Here is a 26,370-nt window from a genome sequence, read left to right as displayed (position 1 = left end):
TGAACACGTTGGAAGATAAAGTACAAATATTTTATAAACACCTTCAAAACCAAATGCCATTGACTAAATTAATTTAAACCTGATCGTGCTTTGTCGGCTGAGGCAAATGTTGGTTTTTTTTTGTAACTGTTCCAGACCATATGAGTATTTGGACCGTACGTATGCGTACGGTCCGGACCGTATACGTATACTCGTATCAGTCGGAAAGCAAGCCCTTAGAAACGACTGTTGTTACTACTTTCTTAAGACAACAATGGGACTGATATTAAAACCCGCCATTCTGAAATTGCGTTAATTTCGCGGATTTTTTTTTTGGCGCCAATTTGGAAGTTTTATCTTTTTTTCAGTTTCCTACTTGCCATTAGGGTCTGAAATAGATTTATTTCGATTTGTTGAGCATGGAGTTTATTATCAACAGGAAAAAAATCTCAAACATGTCAAATTGGCCGTGTCTTAACGATCCCGTAATGCCGTTGATCGTCGTTTAAAATTATTTTCTTCTATTTTTTCACAGACCATATGAGTATTTGGACCGTACGTATGCGTACGGTCCGGACCGTATACGTATACTCGTATCAGTCGGAAAGCAAGCCCTTAGAAACGACTGTTGTTACTACTTTCTTAAGACAACAATGGGACTGATATTAAAACCCGCCATTCTGAAATTGCGTTAATTTCGCGGATTTTTTTTTTTGGCGCCAATTTGGAAGTTTTATCTTTTTTTCAGTTTCCTACTTGCCATTAGGGTCTGAAATAGATTTATTTCGATTTGTTGAGCATGGAGTTTATTATCAACAGGAAAAAAATCTCAAACATGTCAAATTGGCCGTGTCTTAACGATCCCGTAATGCCGTTGATCGTCGTTTAAAATTATTTTCTTCTATTTTTTCACAGATTAACAAAGACTATATGTACTATACAAACAATTAATAATACTTATCTCAAAATTTTAAAAAATCATGAAGTATAACGTTCTATTACCCCTTGGGAAACCCCGTTTGAACTAAATTCCAAAAGAAAGACATTTTTTGACATTGTAGTTTTTCGGTCTTACACATCGATGTCACCTGGCATCTGAACACAGTCAATGTACACACATTTAGTATGTTTGTTTGAAAAAGTAATGGCGAGATCAGCTGTGAATATTTGACAGGATTAATTATTAGCTCACCTGGCCTAAAAGGCCATGTGAGCTTTTCTCATCACTTGGCGTCCGTCGTCGTCGTCGTTAACAATTTTTCAAACATCTTCTCCTCTGAAACTACTGAATGGATTTGAATGAAACTTAGCATGATTGTTCCTTAGTATATTCTGCACAAAGTGTGTGCTTCGATTTTTGATCCGTCAAAAAACATGGCCGCCGTTACTTAAAATAGAACATAGGGGTCAAATGCAGTTTTTGGCTTATATCTCAAAAACGAAAGCATTTAGAGCAAATCTGACATGGGTAAAATTGTTCATTAGGTCAAGATCTATCAGCCCTGAAATTTTCAGATGAATCAAACAAACCATTGTTGGGTTGCTGCCACTTAATTGGTAATTTTAAGGAAATTTTACAGTTTTTGGTCATTATCTTGAATATTATTATAGATAAAGATAAACTGTATACAGCAAAAATGATCAGCAAAGTAAGATCTACAAATAAGTTGGTATGACCAAAATTGTCAATTGACCCCTTAAGGGGTTATTGTCCTTTAATGACAATTTTTCACAATTTGTTCATCATATTTGCTAAGTTTAAAAAATCTTCTCCTCTGAAACTACTGAATGGATTTGAATGGAACTTAGCATGATTGTTCCTTAGTATATCCTGCACAAAGTATGTGCTTCAATTTTTGATCCGTCAAAAAACATGGCCGCCGTTACTTAAAATAGAACATAGGGGTCAAATGCAGTTTTTGGCTTATATCTCAAAAACGAAAGCATTTAGAGCAAATCTGACATGGGGGAAAAAATGTTCATTTGGTCAAGATCTATCAGCCCTGAAATTTTCAGATGAATCAAACAACCCATTGTTGGGTTGCTGCCACTTAATTGGTAATTTTAAGGACATTTTGCAGTTTTTGGTCATTATCTTGAATATTATTTTAGATTAAAGATAAACTGTAAACAGCAAAAATGATCAGCAAAGTAAGATCTACAAATAAGTTCATATGACCAAAATTGTCAATTAACCCCTAAAGGGGTTATTGTCCTTTAATGACAATTTTTCACAATTTGTTCATCATATTTGCTAAGTTTAAAAAATCTTCTCCTCTGAAACTACTGAATGGATTTGAATGAAACTTAGCATGATTGTTCCTTAGTATATCCTGCACAAAGTATGTGCTTCAATTTTTGATCCGTCAAAAACATGGCCGCCGTTACTTAAAATAGAACATAGGGGTCAAATGCAGTTTTTGGCTTATATCTCAAAAACGAAAGCATTTAGAGCAAATCTGACATGGGGGAAAAATGTTCATTTGGTCAAGATCTATCAGCCCTGAAATTTTCAGATGAATCAAACAACCCATTGTTGGGTTGCTGCCACTTAATTGGACATTTTGCAGTTTTTGGTCATTATCTTGAATATTATTTTAGATTAAAGATAAACTGTAAACAGCAAAAATGATCAGCAAAGTAAGATCTACAAATAAGTTCATATGACCAAAATTGTCAATTAACCCCTAAAGGGGTTATTGTCCTTTAATGACAATTTTTCACAATTTGTTCATCATATTTGCTAAGTTTAAAAAATCTTCTCCTCGTAAACTACTCAACCAAATTCAACCAAACTTCAACTGAATGATCAGTAGGGTGTATAAAATAAAGTTTGTGCTTTATTTTTTATTTTGTCAAAAAACATGGCCGTCATGGATAAAAATAAAACACAGGGTAAAATGCAGTTTTTGGCTTATATCTCAAAAACTCTAGCATTTAGAGCAAATAAAACAAGATGTTAAAGTATTTATTAGGTCAAGGTCTACCTGTCCTGAATACAGATACAGATAAACTGTTTATAGCAAAAATGTTAAGCAAAGTAAGATCTACAAATAAGTCAATTTGACCAAAACTGTCAATAGGAGTTATTGCCCTTTAAAGACTTTTTTCACAATTTGTTCATCATGTTGACTTTCTTTAAAAAATCTTCTCCTTTGAAACTGCTTTATCAATTTCAGCCAAACTTAGGCTAAATTAGTTTCAGAGTATCTAGTATAAATTTTATATTTCATTTCCTTGTATGTCACGAAACATAGCTCCTATGGCTAAAATAGAACATAGGAGAGAATTATTTTTTTTGCTTTTGAAGAAAATAGGACGATTCAAAGAACATTTAAATAAATTGAAAAGCCAAAATTATCATTGATGAGAGATTTAACCCAAAAAATTCAGGTGAGCGATTCAGGCTCTTGAGAGCCTCTTGTTCTCTTTAAGTCAGTGAAATGTATGACTTAACTAAACCAAGGTAAGGACATCTTATATATACTGTCTTTGCACAACCTAAACTGCTTTAGATGCACTGACATAAAACACATTCGTTGTTTAAAATAATACTTTTTTATTTGTGATAAAGGAATCCTGCAAAAGTAAATGAGAAAGTATTGTCCTAAATTTCAACTTAGGCAGCCAACAACCATTTGATTTTCTGTAGGGGGTAGGGGGTGGTGGCTTTTGATTGTTTTGAAGAAAAAAAAGTTTGTTTCCAATTTTTGGATAAAAAAATAATTTGTTTTTGACCCTGAGAAAAAAAAATGTTTGTTTTACCCCCAGCTGCCATTAAATGAAATGCTAAAATTGAAAGAGAAAAAAAGTTTTCAACTTGTCTGGAAAAAAATCCATAGTCCCCCCCCCCCCCCCCTCCCTGAAAACAAATGGTTGCTGCCTTCAAACAATCTCTTTCAGAGTATATCATTTTAATCAATCTTATTCAAAGCATTATCATACTGACATGAAGTGTGACTTAATTTTGACTTGTGATCTAAAACATAATTGTTGACTTAGCCCCCAGAAACTGCTCTGAAATACTTTTATATAAATGTAAAAATGCATAGTTTTTTTAATGTTATTATTATTTTTTTTCAAATAGAAAAAGAAAAATATTACTAAGTCTATTTTGTTCTTATTTATTTTCAAGTTCATGACCATCACCATTTATTTATTTATTGGTTTAGTGTGTTATTTTTATAATTTGAGTCTATTCATTAGAACTATAACTTGCATGAAATCAATGAGACAACATGGTTATATTTAGTTTGTTCATACAAGGATTGCAAACTAATTTTCCTTTTATAAATTTAAAATAATGAAGATTTTACATTCAGAATACTTTCATTATGATCTCTTTTATGTTTAAATGAAAAAGGTATGACCAACTTGCAAGTGTCAGTAATGAAAAGGAATTCCTGTTTTTTATCATTTTAATACTGTTTTGATCCATTATTCATGAATATTTAGACTACCCCTTGTATAAATTGGGTAGACATTTATTTCTGTGTTAAAATAATTTGGTTGCAGCAGTAAAAATACTTACCAAAACATGAATATTAAAATAACTCTTGGAATATTAAATTAATATTAAATTATTAACCCTACTGTATTATGGCACATAGGGACACATAGGGCCTATTTCACAGGGACTGAGTTCTGAAAAGTGATAAAATGTGTTTCTCTATTTTTTGGCACATGTTTACAGTATCAAAATATATTTAATAAGATAATTTTTAATAATATCCACATGTAAATAACAGCATATTGCTTATTGCTTGATATAACAATAGTTTGTTCATGATAGTGTCAAACAAAGGGACGTAACTCGTAAATTACCGTCGGCCCCGCTTCGTCAGAAATATCGACACATCTAACTGGCACATTTGCGTATCTTAGCATATCAACTGGCACAAATTTGACACATCATAGTCCAAGTTATGTTACATAACATAATTTAAATTCAGCATAGCTTCCCGAGAAGTTCAGAAAGAAAATTACGATTTTAATTTTCTGTGACCAATTTTTTTCGTCAACACCTTGACTTTGAAGACACATTTTGAGAGAAAAAAATGAGTTTAATCCATAATTGAGTTGAGTAATATATTTCTTATATACTCAAGAATGTTCACTTAAAAGGAAATTAGTTTTAATTCATGCAAAAAACTACAAATTCCAAAAAACGAGCTTCACTTTTTTTGGTAAAAAAATGCCCATATATGGTAATCACATGACGTCCATTGTTGCTTTAAGAAATGGGGTCAAACCGGGGTCAGCTTTCCGACTGGTATGGTCCGACCATACGCATATGGTCGGACCGTATGAGTATACGCGTATGGTCCAGTACGAGCTGATTATACATGTTATTGGATCATATGGGTTAAATTTAAACAAACATTTATCACAATCTTTATTTTAAGTTTTACAAATTGTTATTATTACAATAAGATGGATAAAATGAACAAACGAACAATTGAAATTAATTATTTGTTTAATTGTATATCTGAATCCTATTTTGGTACTCTCGCCCAAGGTGACACAAGTTACGTAATATTTTTTACATTATCAGGTTTGCAGTTCATGCATGTTCCTTTGCATTTGCATTTTTTTGTAATGTTGCTAAATATTCTAAAAGAATTGTCCTCCCACATTATGTTTATTTTGATATCTTCAATTTCAATGATCAAAATTCAATTAATGTATTACAGATCGACGTGCTAAATACAAGTTTACACATTTTAAATTGCTATTAGCGTGAATTTAAAAAAAAAGTTAAAATATAAAGTTTTTATTTCAATTAAAATTGAACTATTTTATATTAATTTGAGTTGATCTGTTATATGCATTTGTATCTTATAAACTTGACCAACTTCTTAATATAAGTCCGGGCGTACGCGTACGGTCCGACCGTATGAGTATTTTGAAAAAGCACGCATACGGTGCAGACCGTACGCGTACGGTCCAAATACTCATACGGTCTGGAACATAACCATTTCACTACTAGTATATAGATACAAACTAGTATTCGCATGAATATCATGTATGCTGCTTTTGTTGGAAGCGAACAGATATACACTTAAATAATTGTTTATGTTGCAGTTTACTTTGCAGTTCATGTTTAAATATTGTCGATTTTATTGGATAGTAACGTCGGTAAAATAAAAGTACTAAGTCTTGTTTTCATGCGTGAATAACATGTTTGTGTGGTCACTATGAAAAAGAAGGAAAGTCAGAGAACATCGCCCCTCTCTCTCTCTCTCGTTTTTACATTAAAGGTTAAAAAAAGTGTTCCGAAAATAATCTAATTTAATTTGTGATAATTAATGATAGACTGTGTAAACGGGAATCTACACCAATTATCTTTTGTAAAAAGACTATTTTTTAACCTCGATGTTTTAATCCCTCAAATCTTTCCCTTTGGGTCCATCGCACTTCAGCGAGATATATCATCGTATTTTGCGAACAAACAACCATCGCACTTTAGCGTGACAATCGCACTTTAGAGTACCATCGCACTTTAGAGTCCTACATATATATATATACTAGAACACACTCGTGATATCGCGGGTCCATGACTGAATTAAAGTATATAACTATGCGCAAGCCTTATTTTAGTATTAGTACTGTCATCTGATAAAGTCATGCCGATTATAAGATAGACAATTTTCTCTCGCGGCTTTCAAATCTTTCTGTTTGAACCCGTCGAAGTGGAACTTATCAATTATTGGTAATATTAATTATTTGGAAACAAAAGGTCCTGGAATGGAGTATTTTTTAATCAATTTTTTTATTCGCTGTTTTACGTCATGCCCGCTAACAAATTGAAACTTATTTTTAGTCCAGATTTTTAGTATTCGTATTGTTATCTTAGAAAGTCTTACTGATTAAAATACTACAATAGGTAACAATTTGACAATTTAGTAGTGTCAACCCTGTGATAATGACCCGTGTAAATAGCATATTAATCCTGAATACACCGTTTGGTGGTGCGCCTGTCAGATGCGGAATGTACAGATAAGGTAATAGGTAACAGGTGATTATACTATTGGTATCGGTATCGGACTCGACCCGGAACTTCTTAATTATTGGCAATATTATTAATTACGTGGAAAACAAAAGGGCCTGGATTGGTGTAATTTTTAATCTACACCTGTGTACTATATTAGTTGTATATAAAGTTGAATTCTTTGATTCGTCGTTTTTACCTGATGACGGCTGACAAATTGGACCTCGTAATTTTAGTATCCTTTTGTTTTCCACGTAATTAATATTGCCAATAATTAAGAAGTTCCGGGTCGAGTCCGCTACCGATACCAATAGTATATTCACCTGTTACCTATTACCTTATCTGTACGTTCCGCATCTGACAGGCGCACCACCAAACGTTGTATTCAGGATTAATATATGCTATATACACGGGTCATAACCACAGGGTTGACACTACTAAATTGTCAAATTGTTACCTATTGTAGTATTTTAATCAGTAAGACTTTCTAAGATAACAATACGAATACTAAAAATCTGGACTAAAAATAAGGCGTATAGGTACAGTTTTCAATTTGTTAGTGGGCATGACGTAAAACAGCGAAGCAAAGAATTCAACTTTATTTATAACTTATATAGGACAATGCTGTTGATTAAAACATTCTCCATTCAAGGACCTTTTGTTTTCCAAATAATTAATATTATTGTTTCAGTTCGACGGGTTCAAACAGAAAGACTTGAAAGCAGAGAAAAACTGTGTATCTTATAATCGGCATGACTTTATCAGATGACAATACTAATACTAAAATAAGGCTTGCGCATAGTTATATACTTTAATTCAGTCACGGACCCGTGATATCACGGGTGTGTTCTAGTTATAGATATATATATATATATATATACACTTATTCAAAATGGTTGAAATTCGAATCCAATGTACTTACCAAAAGATGTTTCCATTTATAAATAAGTGTTAAAACATAAATCTTCCAAGAGTCATGTCATCAGAAGAATACGCTGCACTATTCAATGTCAATACAATTATTTGTAACTTTTTGATCTACATCCATTGTAAAATTCATATTCTATTCATGATAGCTAGAAGACATCTATGCTTGCCATGTGCATGCTCAAGCCCAGTTCAAATTCAAAATTTGTTTGAGGTTGTTAAGGGTATTGTGACAGTGTGATCCCTTTGAAATTTGCCCCTAACAATAACTATTATTTACCTAAATCTTGAATATTTGATATATCTTATAATAAAAAAAAAATACTGTTTGTTTTCTGTCTATGTTATGAGTTATAGTTAAGTAAATACAGAAAAATGTATAAAACATGTGCTTCCCTTAATTTTGCCTCAAACTCTGTGTACATTTATAATAGTACTTCCTGTCTCCTTGTACTATACACAGAGATAAATAGAAAACAGATGGCATATAACATTTATATCACCAGCTCATATTTCTAATTGCTCAACTTTTGCTCAACTACATGAAAAGTTAAACCAAAGATCAATTGCTCAACTTTTCCTCAACTACAAAAAATTCAAAGTCTGAATGCTCAACTTTTGTTCAACTATATGAAAACCAAAGATCAATTGCTCAACTTTTCCTCAACTTATATAATGGCCAGCTTCAGTTGAGGGCCAGTTGAGCGACATCTATCAAACATACAGTCCTTGGCAAGGTTTGAGTTGAGCTAAGCTGCTCAACACCTAGCCCTCAACTATTTTGCTTAAAACAGCTAGCCTCAACTGTCCGCCACATGGCCCTCAACTTTTTTTTCTGTAGGGGCTGTTTTGATACAGTTCATTTAAATTCTGTAAGGAAATTATTACCTAGCTTTATGCTCAATACACACATGACACATTTGAGATATATATCCTTTTTTTAGCTCACCTGGCCAAATGGGCCTAGTGAGCTTTTCTCATCACTTGGCGTTCGCCGTCGTCGTCTGTTAACTTTTACAAATATTCTCGCCTGAAACTACGGGGCCAAATTTAACCAAAATTAGCCACAACTCATATTTGGGTATCTAGTTTAAAAAATGTGTCCGATGACTCCACTTGCCAACCAACATGGCCGCCATTGTTAAAAATAGAACATAGTGTTAAAATGCAAGTTTTGTCTATTATTTTGAAAACTGTAATGAATAGAGAAAATCTGACAGGGGCCGAAATGTTCAAAATGTCGAGCTCTACCAATTGTTCATATTTGTCAAGATTGTCAGATGACTTCTTATAGGAGTTATTGCCCTTAAATGACAAATTTTACCATTATTTTTCATTTTTTGCTTATCAGCCAGGGGCATTACTTAAACCAGTAACAATTAAAATTACCTAAACAAGTTATGTTGAAAACGAGGCTATTTTAAATATTACTTATATAAGTAACTTTTTTAAATATTATTTTTATAGGTGTCCAATAATGCAGATTTTACTAGTTTTAACAAATTTTCAGTCACCTGGTTATTTTTCCCATGAAAGATAAAATCAAATCCTTCTTAATTAACTTTATGACGCACTTATCTTTCGTACTGATGCTTCTGAGTCAAAGTTTGGTCTCTTGGGACTATTAAATTATCATTTTCCTCCAAAATCTTGAAGATAGACTGATATAAATAGATAGATACCTATGAATTAATAAGGATTTGAAGTTATTTATAACTGGTAACCCAAATCAACTACATATGTTCCATAAATAAGTGTTATTACTATTTTTTTCAAAAATGTATAAAATAACTTATTCAAGTAATATTTTTGTCATTACTTTTAATTTCACCTTTTATCTCCCATGTCTCCACACTCCTCTCAAATCTAATAAATTCTTTATTTTATGATATAAAAACTCATTCAAACTACATTTAATCAATGCTTCTGTTAGAATTTGAAATAACTCTATTAAGTAATTTTATTACTTTTCAAAAACAAAAATTACTTATATACAATATATAAGTAACTTAAAAAAATTACTTGTTTAAGTAATGGTCCTGACTGCTTATTTTCTTAAACACTGTAATAGATACAGAGAAACTTTAAATTACAAAAATGATCAGCAAGACAAGTTCTACAAATAAGTCTGCATTGTCGAAATCGTCAGCCGACTCCTAATTAGAGTTATTGCCCTTTGATGATGATTTTTTACGAATTTTTTCTTAAAAATTATAAAAGATAGATAGAAACTTAAATAAGCAAAAATGATCACCAAGACAGGATCTACAATTAAAAGACAATATAGAGGAAATCGTCCGAAGTCCACTTGTAATTATTGCCCTTTAATAACGATTTTAATATTTTTTTGGGGTTTTGCCTTACATTATTAAAATTATAATAGATAAATAGGCACTTTAAATCACAAAAATTATCAGCAAGACAAGATCTACTAACAAGTCACATTTTGCTGATATAGGTAGGCTGTCACTCTTTATAGTATTGATTACCCAGCCCCTGAAATAGTGATTTTGTTTACCCTCATTTGTGTTTTGAGCAAAAGCTAAAGAAGTTAGAGAGAAACTAAACAGACTAAATGATCAGCAAAACAGAGATATGTGTTATGAATTCTATTTTGTCTACAATGTTGGAGAGTGTCCTTTGTTGAATATGCACATAGACCATTGTAGATCAAGGTGAGCAACTCGGGGTCTTTAGAGCATCCAGTTTTTTAATTGATCAAAATTGGCAATAATTAATATACACAGTAATTTCTGGTTTTCCATTATCTAAATTTTGTTGCATGAATTTTTTGAAAGAATTTTTGTGTTTACAATTAAATCGTAACATTATCACCTGGGATTTTTTATCATTGCATTTTGAAGGTGTGTGATGAAAATTCATCGTTCAAGAGCCAAGCACGATACTTGGTAAAGAGCAGAGATATGAATTTATGGGCACAAGCTTTAGTAGAGGATAATGAGTTCAGAAAACAGTTGATAGATCAGGTAAAATGTAATATAAGCTGGCTCTAAATAGAAATTCATAATTTCAGAGTTAATTGTTGAAAAGTGGATTTGCTCATAGTCTTGAAAATAAGCTACATTAAGTAGGAATGAGAAGACTATGCAGAGTATACGGTAGAATAAACAAAGAGATATATGCAACAGACAGCTATCCAATGACAAGTCGATCTAAATTTAATCTTATTGTCACCGTAACTTAAGAACAGGCCAACACTATATTTCAAATATAAAATCTCCCCTAGTATAGACAAGTTGTCACTAAATTCAATAGATGACCAATGTTTTCCATCAGAACTAATTCTAAATGCATAAAGAATATGATGATACATTTACAACTGCAGGACATGATTCAGAGTTAGGTCCAGGCCTAAACATGTTGAGGGGTTAAATTTGTTTTTATAGTTCACAACCTTGTCCTCATCTCAATTTTAAAATGGAAATACAGAAGGACTTTAAATATCAGAATAGAAATGAAATTAGGCATAAAGGAACCTGATGTTCAGTGGTTGCCGTTTGTTGATGTGGTTTATAAACTTGTGTTTCTCGTTTCTCGTTTTTTTTTATATAGATTAGACCGTTGGTTTTCCTGTTTGAATAGTTTTACACTAGTCATTTTTTGGGGCCCGTTTATAGCTTGCTGTTCAGTGTGAGCCAATGCTCCGTGTTGAAGGCCGTTCTTTAACCTATAATGGTTTACTTTTACAAATTGTTACTTGATTGGAGAGTTGTCTCATTGGCACTCATACCACATCTTCTTATATCTATAAACTTACTTCAATATTATACAAATAAACATTAAAATACTTACAACAGCAAAGGAAAAACTACTATTTTACACTGTATTAAAGAATGATCACTTGCTGAATTAAAGCATCCTAATTTGAGATTTGTGTTAATATTTTAGGTTGTACAAACAGTTTCGTCAGAAACGCTAGACGCAGATGATATATCAATGACTGTCAAAGCCTTCATGACTGCAGACTTACCAAATGAATTGATAAAATTGTTAGAGAAAATAGTCCTGGATGATAACTCAGTCTTCAGTCATCATAGGTATATACTGTTATTGCATATTTATGTCCTGAATATGTCTATTTTACTTATCGTAGATATATATTTTTTGTAGCATATTTTTATCCCCCCGCCGTAGCCAAAGGGGCATTAAGTTTTACCCTTGTCTGTCTGTACGTCTGTAGGTCCCAAAGTTGGTTTCAGTTCTCTACATGTAACTTTAGTTTGCCTCAACCAAATGTTATGAAACTTATATACAATGCTTATTACCACAAAATGCAGATCAAGATTGAATTTGGTGGTGTCACTTTAACCTTTCTAGAGTAATGACCCTTTACAATTGAAAAATTGCTGATTTTTTTGTTTTTGTTCCCTTACTTTAGTTTGCCTCAACGAAATTCTATGAAACTTATACACAATGCTTAAGTTACAACAAAATACAGATCAAGTAAAAATTTGGGTAGATTCACTTTTATTGTTCTTCAGTTATGTCCCTTTATAACTTTTTATCATATACTTCATGCCTAATACAGTGCTATTTGCATATGTGTAACGACCGGAAGAAAACAAGTCGTATTTGCACACCCGGTCTGATAACCATGAATCAGCCCAATGATGTCACTACCCTGGCTGATATGGCCGTAATGGCCAGGGCAGAAAGTCCATATCAGCTTCAGGTGTTAATCTTCTTTATTTTCTGAAGTATATGATAAAGAGATTAAATAATTAATACATGGCCTTTTCCATATCGCCCTGGGTATCATCCCTCGACCCATATCAGCACCTCGACTACATCTCGGGATGATACCCTGGCTGATATGGAAATGCCATGTATTAACCTCTATATATGATATGCAAGCAATTATGGGGCATCATCTGTGTACTATGGACACATTCCCCATTTATTGTACAAAGTGATATACTTATATTTTTTTTTTATCGAACTATTATTTTGCTTTACCATTCTTGTTGATCATGAGCTCTTAACAATACTGAATAATTGGTGAAATATGATATTGTATAATAGTAAACCAACTTATTTTTACGGATAATTTATTTTGTGTTTATCCCTTACAAGCCAATTTAGCGGTGATTTAATTTCACGATTTTCAAATTTATTTGATGTAGTTAAATAAGGAAAGATCCAATTTTTACATATTAGTGACAATCTATATTCGCGTTATTTTTCTACTCGAGTAAAACATGAAATTAATCGCTCGCTAAAATTATTTGGTTTACTGTTAAACACTTTTCTAAATGCTTTCAATTTTGTGAGTTATTAAGAATTGTAAGAAGCAGTTTTTCCACCGATAGAGGTTTCAACTGCATCTTGATGATTATAAAATGTTATCGTTTTTCAGAAATCTACAGAACTTGTTGATCCTGACGGCCATTAAAGTTGACCATACCCGTGTTATGGAATACATCAACCGACTAGATAATTATGATGCTCCTGATATAGCTAATATAGCTATAAATAATGAACTGTTTGAGGAAGCTTTCGCCATCTTTAAAAAAATTGATGTCAATACATCTGCTGTGCAGGTTTGTTCTATAAAGTTGTTTTTAGCTCACTTGACAATTTATGGTCCTGTGACCTAGCTATTGCAATCTTCCTTCGAATATGCAAAAACATGGCCAACACGACTTAAAATTGAACTTAAGGGTAAAAGTTGGCTAAGTTGCTCATCCTGTCTTTTTTTGTTACTAAAACTCCTGTCCTACCTCCTTTTTTCAAATTTCATCCTAGCCCCCCCCCCCCCCCCCCCCTAAAAAATCAAATGGTAGCTCCCTGAGCAAAACAAGATCTATAAATTGGTAAATATGACTGAGATGTCAATTAACTTCTTAAGGGAGTTATTGCCCTTTAATGAATAATTTGTCCATTTTTAAATGTGTTTATACTCCTTTTGAAAGGAGGGGGTATACTGGTTAACGTTAGTCAGTCCTTCCTTTCTGCCCCTCTGTGTGTCATTTGAACCATCCCATTATATTTTGGTTGCACTTATTTCTGGTAATACAAGGCAAAGCCTCCTGAAATTTAGTATTAAGCTTCATATAATAGATATAAGAAGATGTGGTATGAGTGCCAATGAGACAGCTCTCCATCCAAGTCACAATTTGTAGAAGTAAACCATTATAGGTCAAAGTACGGTCTTCAACAGGGAGCCTTGGCTCACACCAAACAGAAAGCTATAAAGGGCCCCAAAAATGACTAGTATAAAACATTCAAATAAACTCATCATAGATACCAGGACTAAATTTAGTATATACGCCAGACGCACGTTTCGTCTACAAAAGACTCATCAGTGACGCTCGAATCCAAAAAAAGTTAAAAAGGCCAAATAAAGAACGAAGTTGAGGAGCGATGAGGACCAAAATTCCTAAAAGTTTTGCCAAATACAGCTAAGGTAATCTATGCCTGAGGTAGAAAAGCCTTAGTTTTTCAAAAAATTCAAAATTTTGTAAACAGTAAATTTATAAATATAACCGTATCAATGACAATTCATGTCAGCACAAAAAGTGCTGACTACTGGGCTTGTGATACCCTCGGGGAAATAAATCTCCACCAGCAGTGGCATCGACCCAGTGGTTGTAAATAAACTCATCATAGATACCAGGACTAAAACTAGTTTATACGCCAGACGCGCGTTTCCTCTACAAAAGATTCATCAGTGACGCTCGAATCCAAAAAAGTTAAAAAGGCCAAATAAAGAACGAAGTTGAGGAGCATTGAGGACCAAAATTCCTAAAAGTTTTGCCAAACAGAAAAACCAACAGTCTAATCAATTTAAAAAAAATCAAGAAACACTTATGATTATTTAACAAGGGTCCAGAAACGGTCATATTTGCCAGTTTTGTCCTAAACTGAAAGTATTTTGTCCTAAACGAGTAATTGGGATTTAGGACAAATTTTATTTTTCAACAGAAATAATTTCGGTCATTTCGTAGAGATCGAGTTTCAAAATCGCCATTTAGAACATCTTTTTGTTTTGTTATCGATTTCCTGTAATTAAACTGCCACTCCAGTAAAGTGTTATAATCCTGAGGGCCTTCCTAATATCTATATTAAAGGGGCACTAGCTGTCAAATTCATGGTCACCGATTTGACTCAAATTCTCATATTTGATTTATAACAATGTAAAACATTTATCCAAACTATCAAAAGTCTAAAATAAACAGTTTACAGAGCATGGGGTAGATAATATATAGGTTCGTTTCGTGTGTATTTTAGCCCAGACGCCATCTAATTAACTATCTAGTTGACCTCAGATGACCATATAAGCGATGTAAACATAAATAAAGATATGAATAGATTAAACCAACACGTGCAATTGGATTTTTATAGGTCTGTTTGATTTTATTTTATAGATTAAAAATTAATGTTTCTCATTGTTTTTAACCGTATAAGAATGATTTTATGTGCATCGAATTAGTAATCAAATGATTTACCGTAGTTTCACCTTCATTGTTGACATTCTTTTTCTTTAAATAACCAGTACACGTACAATGCATGCGTTGTCACTCTCTAGCTAGGGGTTAAATTGAAGTTCACATGAATACGGATTTAAAGAGGTCGACTCATTCACTTGCAAGTGAAATAACTAATTATCAATGTTTCTTAGCGTAATTTGCCAAAATTGAACCTTTTTGGCTGCAAAAAGCGAATTGTTATTTCACTATTTCACTTTCATTTTTGATTGAACAGAAAAAAAATCAAACTTTAGATTTTTTATATATCTCGTAGCTAGTGCCCCTTTAATGCCTCAAGGAGCTATTGGCTAATGATCGCTAATCTCTTTACCTGTGTTTTTAATTAACACCTGACTAATAATCCATGTAATCATAAGCTCAGAACTAATATTATAAAGAAATCAAAATTCCATAACAACTGTCTTCATTATTTAATTACTTTTCAGCAAAAACAATTATGATTTAAAATTAAATTAAAACTTGATTTAATTTACGTAGAAAAAAGTGTTTTTTCACTACTAACACAAGTGCTTTGTTTACTACGTAATACGCATGCTTGAAATTCTCTTCTGCAGACAAGACTTATAAGATAAATTTAAAATGATTGCATGCTTAATAAAGCAAGTGCAACTATTAATTATCATTAATAGTCAAACACTATCAAAGGTAAACAAATTAAAAAGCCGATGATTTCCTGTGAATTTGATAAACAAAACTAATCCCGGAAATGAGTCCGGAATTGTTCGTTTTAGTATTGTCGTAAAATATCCGATATGAATTTTGACTTCAAAATTGAAAGAAACGTTAGCGATGACTGAGAAGATTATCGTTTTAAGTCATTAAAATCATTTTATTTTTAAACTGTTGCCTTCCTTTAATTGCTCTTGAATCTTCTCATTCAGTAATGTGATTTTGACAATCTTTTTAAGTTATATCAAAATGACCGAAATTAGGTGAAAAAATTTCCGGATCTCATTTAAAATGAGAACCACATCAACAAACGACAACCACAGGTTCCTGACTTAGGACAGGTGCAAACAAATGCAGCAGGTTTAAAAGTTGAAATAGGTACCAACCTTCACCCTTTAATTTACCTGAAACAATAGTGTAACTACAGAACATAGAAAGACACATTATAAAATATCAATTAAAATGGCTTAACTCAATCAAAAGACAAATCAACACAAACAAGGGAACAATACACTGAAGCATGCTATACTGTGTGATGCATTTTGCAGATGCATCACTCATCCAGTCTGTCTGTTAACTGAATACATTCTTACATATAATGACCATAAATTAGTATAACATTTTGTTCGCATTTTGTCAGTAACTACATATCAGAGCTTTCTAAAAAGAAGAAGTTCACTTTTGCAAAATTTACCCTTGTAAAGCACTGAAATGAAGTTATTTTTTTTGTATTTATACTACTAGCACAACTATTCATATGAAATTTGTAGTATTTTGGCCTGATTGATCAGATAAGTTTCCATTCTAACATGGGACAAAATATGTTTCATTCTATATCTGTAATTCAGTTTTTATGCCCCACCTAGGGGCATTATGTTTTCTGGTCTGTGCGTCTGTTCATTCGTCCATCCGTTCTTCCGTCTGTTCGTCCGTTTGTCCAGCTTCAGGTTAATGTCTTTGGTCAATGTAGTTTTTTTTATAAAGTTGAAGTCCAACCAACTTGAAACTTAGTATACATGTTCCCTATGATATGATGTTTCCAATTTTAATGCCAAATTAAAGTTTTGACCCCAATTTCACAGTCCACTGAACATAGAAAATGATAGTGCGAGTGGGGCATCCGTTTAATTTACTATGGGCACATTTTTGTTTTATTTTCTTCATGTCTTGATAAAAACATTGATTGTAATATGTTATCAACCAAAACGAATTCTAATACTGTAATCAGATGATAAACAGCATGTTCCAAATGATGTATTCATATTTAGGTGTTGATTGACCATGTAAAGAACTTGGAGAGAGCCTATGAGTTTGCAGAGAGATGTAACGATCCAGCAGTATGGAGTCTACTGGGACATGCACAGTTAGATGCTAACATGGTGAAGGAAGCTATAGATTCCTTTATCACAGCTGATGATCCAACTTATTACATGGACATAGTTAAAGTAGCCAGTAAAAATAGTATGTTTTAGTGTCACTTGCTTTAAAGAGTTGACAATTTCTTGGCCTTTTATAGCTGACTATGCAGTATGGGCTGTGCTCATTGTTGAAGGTTGTAAGGTGACCTATAACTGTTAATTTCTGTGTCATTTGGTCTCTTGTGGAGAGTTGTCTCTTTGGCAATCATACCACATCTTCCTAGGGACTTTCCATTTTGAATTTTCCTTGGAGTTCAGTATTTTTGTGATTTAACTTTTTACCACATCTTCTTTCTTATAATGTAAAGAATTGTGATGACTACTGATTATTGAGAAACTTCAGAAATTTTGTTGACACAAAACAATGGGATTTTATGTACAATATACAATTGAAAATATTTAAACTTGAAATAGTTAAAAATAGAACCTAAAGACATGACAGATTGAAATATACATATAAGGAAATACTATTATCAAATGTATGGCATAAAGTTTCAATAAAAGCAATAATCTGAAAATTAATAAAGTCGACTCTCAATATCTCAAAGTCAGCCGGACCAGAGAAATATTTCGAGATATCCGTAGTTCAGCTCAAACGATACCGGAAGTTTGACAGACCAAGGGACACAACTCTTGTTTAGCTTGGTAATGCTAAAATAAATCCAAATGAATATGGGCAGGGGATCGACATTCTGGTCTCAGATCAATGTAAATGTATGTTATGATCTTTTATTATAATAACATTTAGGTTTTTTTTCATTGATTTCTTAGTACAGTTACAATTTTTTCCAGTGTTTTTTTAGCCGGGAGAGTAATTTTCAATTGACAAAATTGTTCATTCTCGTATATCAAGAGATTTTAGAAAATTAAGATTTATTTTCATTTTCTTTTATTTCAATCTTTTTTTTGCAATACAAAAAAGTTTAAAAACGCTGATTGAGTAGTTTGAGTTGATCACCAACAGAAATTTAAATCCCTACTTTATACACAGCCAAGCTCATTAGTGTATGATTACGGTTAATTGTTTTTAAAACATTTTAAATAAATTTTCATAAACTATAGCAATTTATCACTAATTATTTATCATGGTGATCAAAGATAATCTTAGGTAAAACTCATGGAGAGAGAATGCCAGAAATCAATTAGTTCGAGATAAATAATGAATTTTGAATGCTTTTGTTAACCTAGGGCAATGTAGGGACTGTAAATTCAGTTCGAGTCAACCAAAATTTCGACTCATCTAATGTCGACTCATCAGTTGTCGAAATACATACATTTATATAGAAAAATTCGGGACCATGGGAACTGACCTAGACTCATCCGAAAGGACTAGGGGCTATAAGGGCCATTTTAAGGCCCCACTTCCAAATTTCATTTAATTTGTCATGTTGTAACTTTATACCATAGACCTTCTGAAAATGATTGCATTTTGGGTCTATCTCATTTATTCTGTTGCCTAGCAACCAACAAAATGGCGGAGTTAAACTCATTAAATATGATTAATATACAGCTGAAATCTATCTATATTTGAAATTAAACCTATTAAATAGTGAACTTTACACTTGTACTCTGTTTAAATATAAAATAATAAAATGCACATTTCTTGCCAAATTCACTGTTGTTTCTCCCTAGCAACAAATATGTGCCCATGTCAACGGCACTTTATTTTCTATTTTAAAAGATTTAATTTAAAATATTTTGCAACAAAAAGATAATGCAAGATGCAAATTGTAAAAAGTAACAAACCCCCAAGAAAATGTTAAGGGGAAAAGCAATATTGAAACATCAACAAACAAAACTACACACAAACAACAGTAATTCTTCATGAGAACTTGTTAACGAAATGCAATTATAAGTCCATTTGTGGAGTAAACAAATGTATCTTTGCGTTTACGTTGAAATTGGTGGTTATTACATTTTTTTCAGGAATTAATACTTGTACACCTTATATATTCTGATAATTATACCGGGTATTGTTGATATATTCAGATTTCGCATCTAGTGCTGGGTGGGGTCTCACTTATCAGCGACAAGAAGAATAATATTACGACAAGAAGACTTATTTAGCGCTAAGAAATCGTAATATTAATTATCTAAAATAAATAGATACAGAAACATGCATTAAAGGGTGTTTTTAAATATCAGTGTATTTCCATTACAGTACTTATGTTTCAGGTGGGGGGGGGGGGGGGGGGATGCCACTTCTATATACAAGGTGATAGGACGTTCCACTGGAATAGAATAAAAAAAAGATGTTAAAACTATCAGAAATATATGATAAGGTCAATAAAGTTCTCATAATTTCTTTGTCTGTCATCTTGTTTGGTGTTCCCGCTGTGTCTTTATCAACCAATTTTTCTCTTTTGACACTTTAGTATTCAACTCTTACTTACACACCACATGAAACCAAAACAATATGGGAAAAGGTTACTTTTTTTCCTATGCAATATATGAAAAGGTATATATTTTTAAAATCTAAAAAGGGTGAATTAACAAGCTTGAATATTGTGCCCAACTGTTCAGGGTTCGACCTCTGCAGTCGTATCAAGCTGCGCTCAGCGAAGCATTTTATTCAAATGCAGGTTATTATATGTTCATTTGTATTTTCAGATGAATATATCAAAATATTTATATTTTCATGAACAAAAATTCGTTAAGTTTTTGGATGAAATTAATTTTGGGTGATAAGATAACTAATTATCGAATGTTAATTATTTATGTATGAATTTTTACTATACATGTACATTGTATTTACAAACCTTATTTGGTATGTGTTTGGAATCACATTAGCTGTTATAACTAGTGTAAAGAGAAGTATGATGAAGTTATCTTGGTAGGTGTAAGCACAAGAAGATTTTTTAAAGAAAACATGAAAGTTAATTGTTTTTAACAGCTTTACTCCTTATTCTCGTGTGTATTTGGTGATATACAACAACGCCAAAAGGGGTAGGGGGTCTGGATGTTGGGTCCTTCATATCTGAATTCATAAATATTTTCTATATTCTTAATATTTTATTTGTTTTATTGTAACTCTTGTCACTGTGACTAGTTTGATTTTTGCTTGGTATCGTCCACCTTCACAAATCTGACGTATGACTTGCTCTTTGATTATCATGACAATAATAATTATATATATGTCAAAATAGTTTAAAAAAAAACCCTGTTTACATTTTTAAAATTTCATTTTATTTTTAAACATGATTATAGAATTATTCAAAACATAACTTTTAAAAAGGTAACAGACATATAGGATGCTAACAGACTACAGACACTTGTTTCTATCTATGGGAAGGTCGACTATCCATATATATGGATAGTATACCTTTTGCCGTTTCCGCTCTCTTACCACTAAATTTTTATGAAACTTGTACTCAATGCTCATTACCAACAAAGACACATTAAATTGGAATAAAGGTAGTTTCATTTTCAAAATAAATCTGATGTTTCTCACCAATTATGTAAATTTAAGCAAAAATAATCTTTTAAATTTCGGTATACTTTGTTCCCCCGCCCCCTTACCTTACATAAATCATAAATCATGGATCCGACCCTAAGATTGCCCCTTTCAAACACCAGATTTTGAATTGAGATTAGCAGAAACATAAGAAATGTACAGATTTTGTTATATTGCATGTCTTTCTAAGATTTCAAAAAAAAAGAAACTTTTCCTCAAAGTTGTCATTGACTCCTTTACAATATGTAGTTCATTGCATTCGGGTTTTTTAAAAGTTAAACTAGGTTTACTTACGAAAATAATATTAGGAATACATGTTACTGATTCATAAGCAAAAGAGTAAAACTCCTATAGGCATAAGAATGTATAAATTAAACTTTGTCAGAGGAATAGGTCCAATTTGGACGGAAAATTTCAGCTTTTTATTGCTCCGCTTGGCTATGAAAAAGATAAAAATAAACTATCGCACCAACCTTGCACCGAAAAGATTTTTTATCCAAAGTTTGATATGTATAAACTTGTTAAAATTTCTAATTGGTACAAGCATGGTGCGGTGGTCAAAATGTAGAAAAACCATCCCAATTTCTGTATTTTTAGCTCACCTGGCCGAAAGGCCATGTGAGCTTTTCTCATCACTTGGCGTTATATTGTTTATCAGGTATATCTATCTGCCCTGAAATTTTCAGATGAATCGGACATTTCGTTGTTGGGTTGCTGCCCCTGAAATGGTAATTTTAAGGAAATTTTGCTGTATTTGGTTATTATCTTGAATATTATTATAGATAGAGATAAACAGCAATAATGTTCAGCAAAGTAAGATCTACAAATAAGTCAACATGACCAAAATGGTCAGTTGAGCACTTTAGGAGTTATTGCCCTTTATAGTCAATTTTTAACCATTTTTCGTAAATCTTAGTAATCTTTTAGAAAAATCTTCTCCTCTGAAACTACTGGGCCAAATTTAACCAAACTTGGCCATAATCATCATTGGGGTATCTAGTTAAAAAAATGTGTCCGGTGACCCGCCCAACCAACCAAGATGGCCGCCATGGTTTAAATTAGAACATAGGGGTAAAATGCAGTTTTTGGCTTATAACTCAAAAACCAAAGCATTTAGAGCCAATCTGATATGGGGTAAAATTGTTCATCAGGTCAAGATCTATCTGCCCTGAAATTTTCAGATGAATCGGACATTCCGTTGTTGGGTTGCTGCCCCTGAAATGGTAATTTTAAGGAAATTTTGCTGTTTTTATACGCCCGTCGTCTTTTAGACGGGACTTATTATGGTATACCGTTGTCCGTCCGTCCGTCCGTCTGTCCGTCCGTCGTCCACACTTCGGACAATAACTCAAAAACACTTTCACCAATTTCCATGAAACTTAATTGTTTATATCTATTGACGTAAGCTCCCTTTCGTTTTTTTTTAATTTCAGATTTTAAGTTTTGGATTTATTGGGCTTTATTCATAAAAAAGGGGGGATTTTCAACACTTCGGACAATAACTCAAAAATGCTTTCACCAATGTCCATGAAACTTTGGTGAATTGTTTATATCTATTGATGTAAGCTCCCTTTCAATTTTTATAAATTTCAGATTTTAAGTTTTGGATTTATGGGGCTTTACTCATAAAAAAAGGGGGATTTTCAACACTTCGGACAATAACTCAAAAAGGCTTTCACCAATGTCCATGAAACTTTGGTGAATTGTTTATATCTATTGACATAAGCTCCCTTTCAATTTTTATAAATTTCAGATTTTAATTTTCCGTGTTATGAATTTTTATGCTTAAAAAAGGGGGGATTTTCCAATTTTGGGACAATAACACTTTCACAAAATTTTATGCAACTTTGATAAATTGTTTATATCTATTGACATAAGCTCCCTTTCTATTTTTATAAATTTTAGATTTTATGTTTTTTTAAGTAATGAATTTTTATACTTAAAAAAGGGGGATTTTATGAAACTTTGGTGAATATATTAATGTAACATCCTTTTGATTTGTATATATATTTCTAGTTGATCATATAAATTCATTTAAAGCATAAAAGACAAGTTAAAAGAGCAACGGGCGTATCATGCGCTAAAGCGCAGCCCTTTATTGGTTATTATCTTGAATATTATTATAGATAGAGATAAACTGTAAACAGCAATAATGTTCAGCAAAGTAAGATATACAAATAAGTCAACATGACCAACATGGTCAGTTGACCACTTTAGAAGTTATTACCCTTTATAGTAAATTTTTAACCATTTTTCGTAAATCTTAGTAAGCTTTTAGAAAAATCTTCTCCTCTGAAACTACTGGGCCAAATTTAACCAAACTTAGCCATAATCATCATTTGGTAATCAAGTTAAAAAAATGTGTCCGGTAACTCGGCCAACAAACCAAGATGGCCGCCATGGCTAAAAATAGAACATGGGGGTAAAATGCAGTTTTTGGCTTATAACTCAAAAACCAAAGCATTAAGAGCAAATCTGACAGGAAGTAAAATTGTTGATCAGGTCACGATCTATCTGCCCTGGAATTTTCAGATGAATCGGATAATCGGTTGTTAGGTTGCTGCCCCTGAATTGGTAATTTTGAGGAAAATTCTGCTGTTTTTTTGTTATTATCTTGAATATTATTATAGATAGAAATAAACTGTAAACAGCAATAATGTGCAGCAAAGTAAGAACTAAAAATAAGTCAGTATGACCAAAATAGTCAATTGACCCCCTAAGGAGTTATTGCCCTTCATAGTCAATTTTTAACAATTTTCTTAAAATTTGAAGATTTTCAATAACATTTTCCACAGAAAGTACTGTTATAGATAGAGATAATTATAAGCAGCAAGAATGTTTAGTAAAGTAAGATCTACAAACACATCACCATCACCAAAACACAATTTTGCCATGAATCCATCTGTGTCCATTGTTTAATATTCACAGAGACCAAGGTGAGCGACACAGGCTCTTTAGAGCCTCTAGTTGCTTATTTTCCCGATTATGACGTCATTTGCACCTACCATTGTGACGTCAATGAACCTGTTAGAATTTTTATTATTTTGTAAATCTGGGGCCATTTTAGGCCATTATAGGCCCTACTCCTATTGAATCAAACGAGTTTGAGACAAAGTGAGTTAACTGTATTGAGAAAACAGCATTTCATGTACTTATTGTTTTAGCTGACTAATGTTTTGAATTATGTATCACTTAATGATGAATTTCTTTTAACACATCCAAAAAAATTATTCTCACTTAAGAAATGTTTTAAAGATAATTTAAAAGGTATACATTTGAATACGAAATGATTGCTTAGATTTAGAAATGGTGTTTTTCAGTCAATGACTTAAAAATGATTGATCTTTTTATTTGTTTACAGATAGCTGGGAAGATTTAGTCAAGTTCTTACAGATGGCTCGTAAAAAAGCAAGAGAAACATTCATAGAAACAGAATTGATATATGCCTATGCAAAGACAAACCGATTGGGAGACTTAGAGGAATTCATATCTGGTCCTAACCAAGCCAATATCACACAGGTGAAGTAGAACATATCCTTTTAAAATTTTGTAGAATTATTCTATTTGATGAAACTAACATGTAAAAATTAAATTTCATTAGAAATACGAGCTCTTTACAGATTGAATATCACAAGCTGATGTAAAATTTAAGAGGATGTGATTTAATATAAAACTGAATCCATAGCCATAAAAGGTCATTTTAATAAAATAAATCATTGAAAATCATACTTGTGTGCCTCTAAGCAGGTTTTATTTTCTGTGATCCTTTTTACGTTCTCTGCTAAGTAGTTTCCGTAGTTGTCCTTCCATTAATTGCTAAACTCTCAGTGTCAACTTAAAAGTATATTTGGAGTCGCTCATATTACAGCATTGTACAGCAAGAATGAAAGAATTTTACTTGTCCATGTTTATAGGGTATTCTGGTTTTAATAGAATTCACACTGAAACATGTACTTGTGTCTTGTGGCATAAAATCTTGTTGATTGATCGATGTATTTATGAATTGTAGTTCTTGTCGAGCCTGCAACTTTTGTTGCAGAAAGCTCGACATAGGGATAGTGATTCGGCGGCGGCGGCGTGACCTAACTTCTTAAAAGGTTATATTTTAGAAGGTGAAAGACCTGGATGCTTCATAATTTGTATATAAATGCCTCATATTACGATGTTTCTGTCAGTCACATGTCAAATGTCCTTGATCTCATTTTCATGGTTCAGTGACCACTTGAAAAAAGGTTCAGAATTTTTGTAATGTTGAATTCTCTCTTATTATAAGTTATAGGATAATATATTTGCTATGTGTGTACTTTGCAAGGTCCTCATGCCCGTCAGACAGTTTTCACTTGACCTCGACCTCATTTCATGGATCAGTGAACAAGGTTAAGTTTTGGTGGTCAAGTCCATATCTCAGATACTATAAGCAATAGGGCTAGTATATTTGGTATATGGAAGGACTGGAAGGTGTACATGTCCAACTGGCAGGTGTCATCTGACCTTGACCTCATTTTCATGGTTCATTGGTCTTTGTGTAGCTATCTTGGTTAATGTTAAGTTTATGTGACAGTTGTAATAAAGCTTTATACTAAGAACTATCAACATAATATCAATAATCAGTAAAAAAGGCGAGACATTTCAGTGTGTGCACTCTTGTTATAACGTTAAGACTTTCTGTAATGACAGGTAGCAGACAGATGTTTTGATGACAAGATGTTTGAACCTGCTAAGCTTCTATACAATAATTTATCTAACTATGATAGACTGGCTATTACCCTAGTCCACCTTAAAGAAAACCAAGCTGCAATTGATGGAGCCAGTAAAGCTAATAGTACAACAACTTGGAAAGAAGTAAGTCTTTCTTTTGACTGTATAGAAAATATGTGAAAGCACTTCTACTGTATACATTGCATGCTATTTCCTTTCCTTTTTGAATATTCTTTGATAATAGGCAAAACTAATGATGTGGAAATTGAGTTAATATTGTTTTCTGACATTCTTAACATAGGTGCTCAATTTTTAGCTCACCTGGCCCAATGGGCCAAGTCTGTCGTCTGTCCTCCGTCTTCATCATTGTCCATTAACTGTTACAAAAATCTTCTCCTCTGATATTCCTGGGCCAAATTTAACCAAACCTGGACACAAGTATTACTAGGGTAGATAGTTAAAACGTGTGTCCAATGACCCTGCCTACGAACCAGCATGGACACCATGGTTAAAAATAGAACATGTGGGTTAAAATGCAAGTTTTGTCTACTATTTTGAAAACCGTTATTAAAAGAGAAAATCTGTCAGGGGCAGAAATGTTCAGAATGTTGAGCTCTAATAATTGTCCATATATTTCAACACTGTCAGACGATATCTTATAGACGTTATTGCCCTTAAATGAAAAATTTTACCTTTTTTTCATATTTATGCCTTTTATCTTAA

The 26,370-nt window shown here is 32.5% G+C and overlaps 1 protein-coding gene across 1 annotated transcript in view; it reads left to right on the top strand.

The window, feature by feature from the left end:
• Positions 1 to 25,827, top strand: part of LOC139484354 (clathrin heavy chain 1-like) — a 40,858-nt gene extending 15,031 nt beyond the window's left edge. Inside the window, exons 2-7 of the mRNA XM_071268092.1 lie at positions 10,762 to 10,884; positions 11,807 to 11,955; positions 13,275 to 13,458; positions 17,346 to 17,538; positions 24,311 to 24,468; positions 25,627 to 25,827. Of these exons, the coding sequence (XP_071124193.1) occupies positions 10,762 to 10,884; positions 11,807 to 11,955; positions 13,275 to 13,458; positions 17,346 to 17,538; positions 24,311 to 24,468; positions 25,627 to 25,827 (1,008 nt within the window). The remainder of the gene's footprint in view (positions 1 to 10,761; positions 10,885 to 11,806; positions 11,956 to 13,274; positions 13,459 to 17,345; positions 17,539 to 24,310; positions 24,469 to 25,626) is intronic.
• Positions 25,828 to 26,370: the final 543 nt, after the last annotated feature.

The sequence above is a fragment of the Mytilus edulis genome, chromosome 8, assembly GCF_963676685.1.
Source record: "Mytilus edulis chromosome 8, xbMytEdul2.2, whole genome shotgun sequence".
NCBI lineage: Eukaryota > Metazoa > Mollusca > Bivalvia > Mytilida > Mytilidae > Mytilus > Mytilus edulis.
Note: the sequence above shows the minus strand (reverse complement) of the source record. Positions and strands in the feature narration are given on the sequence as shown.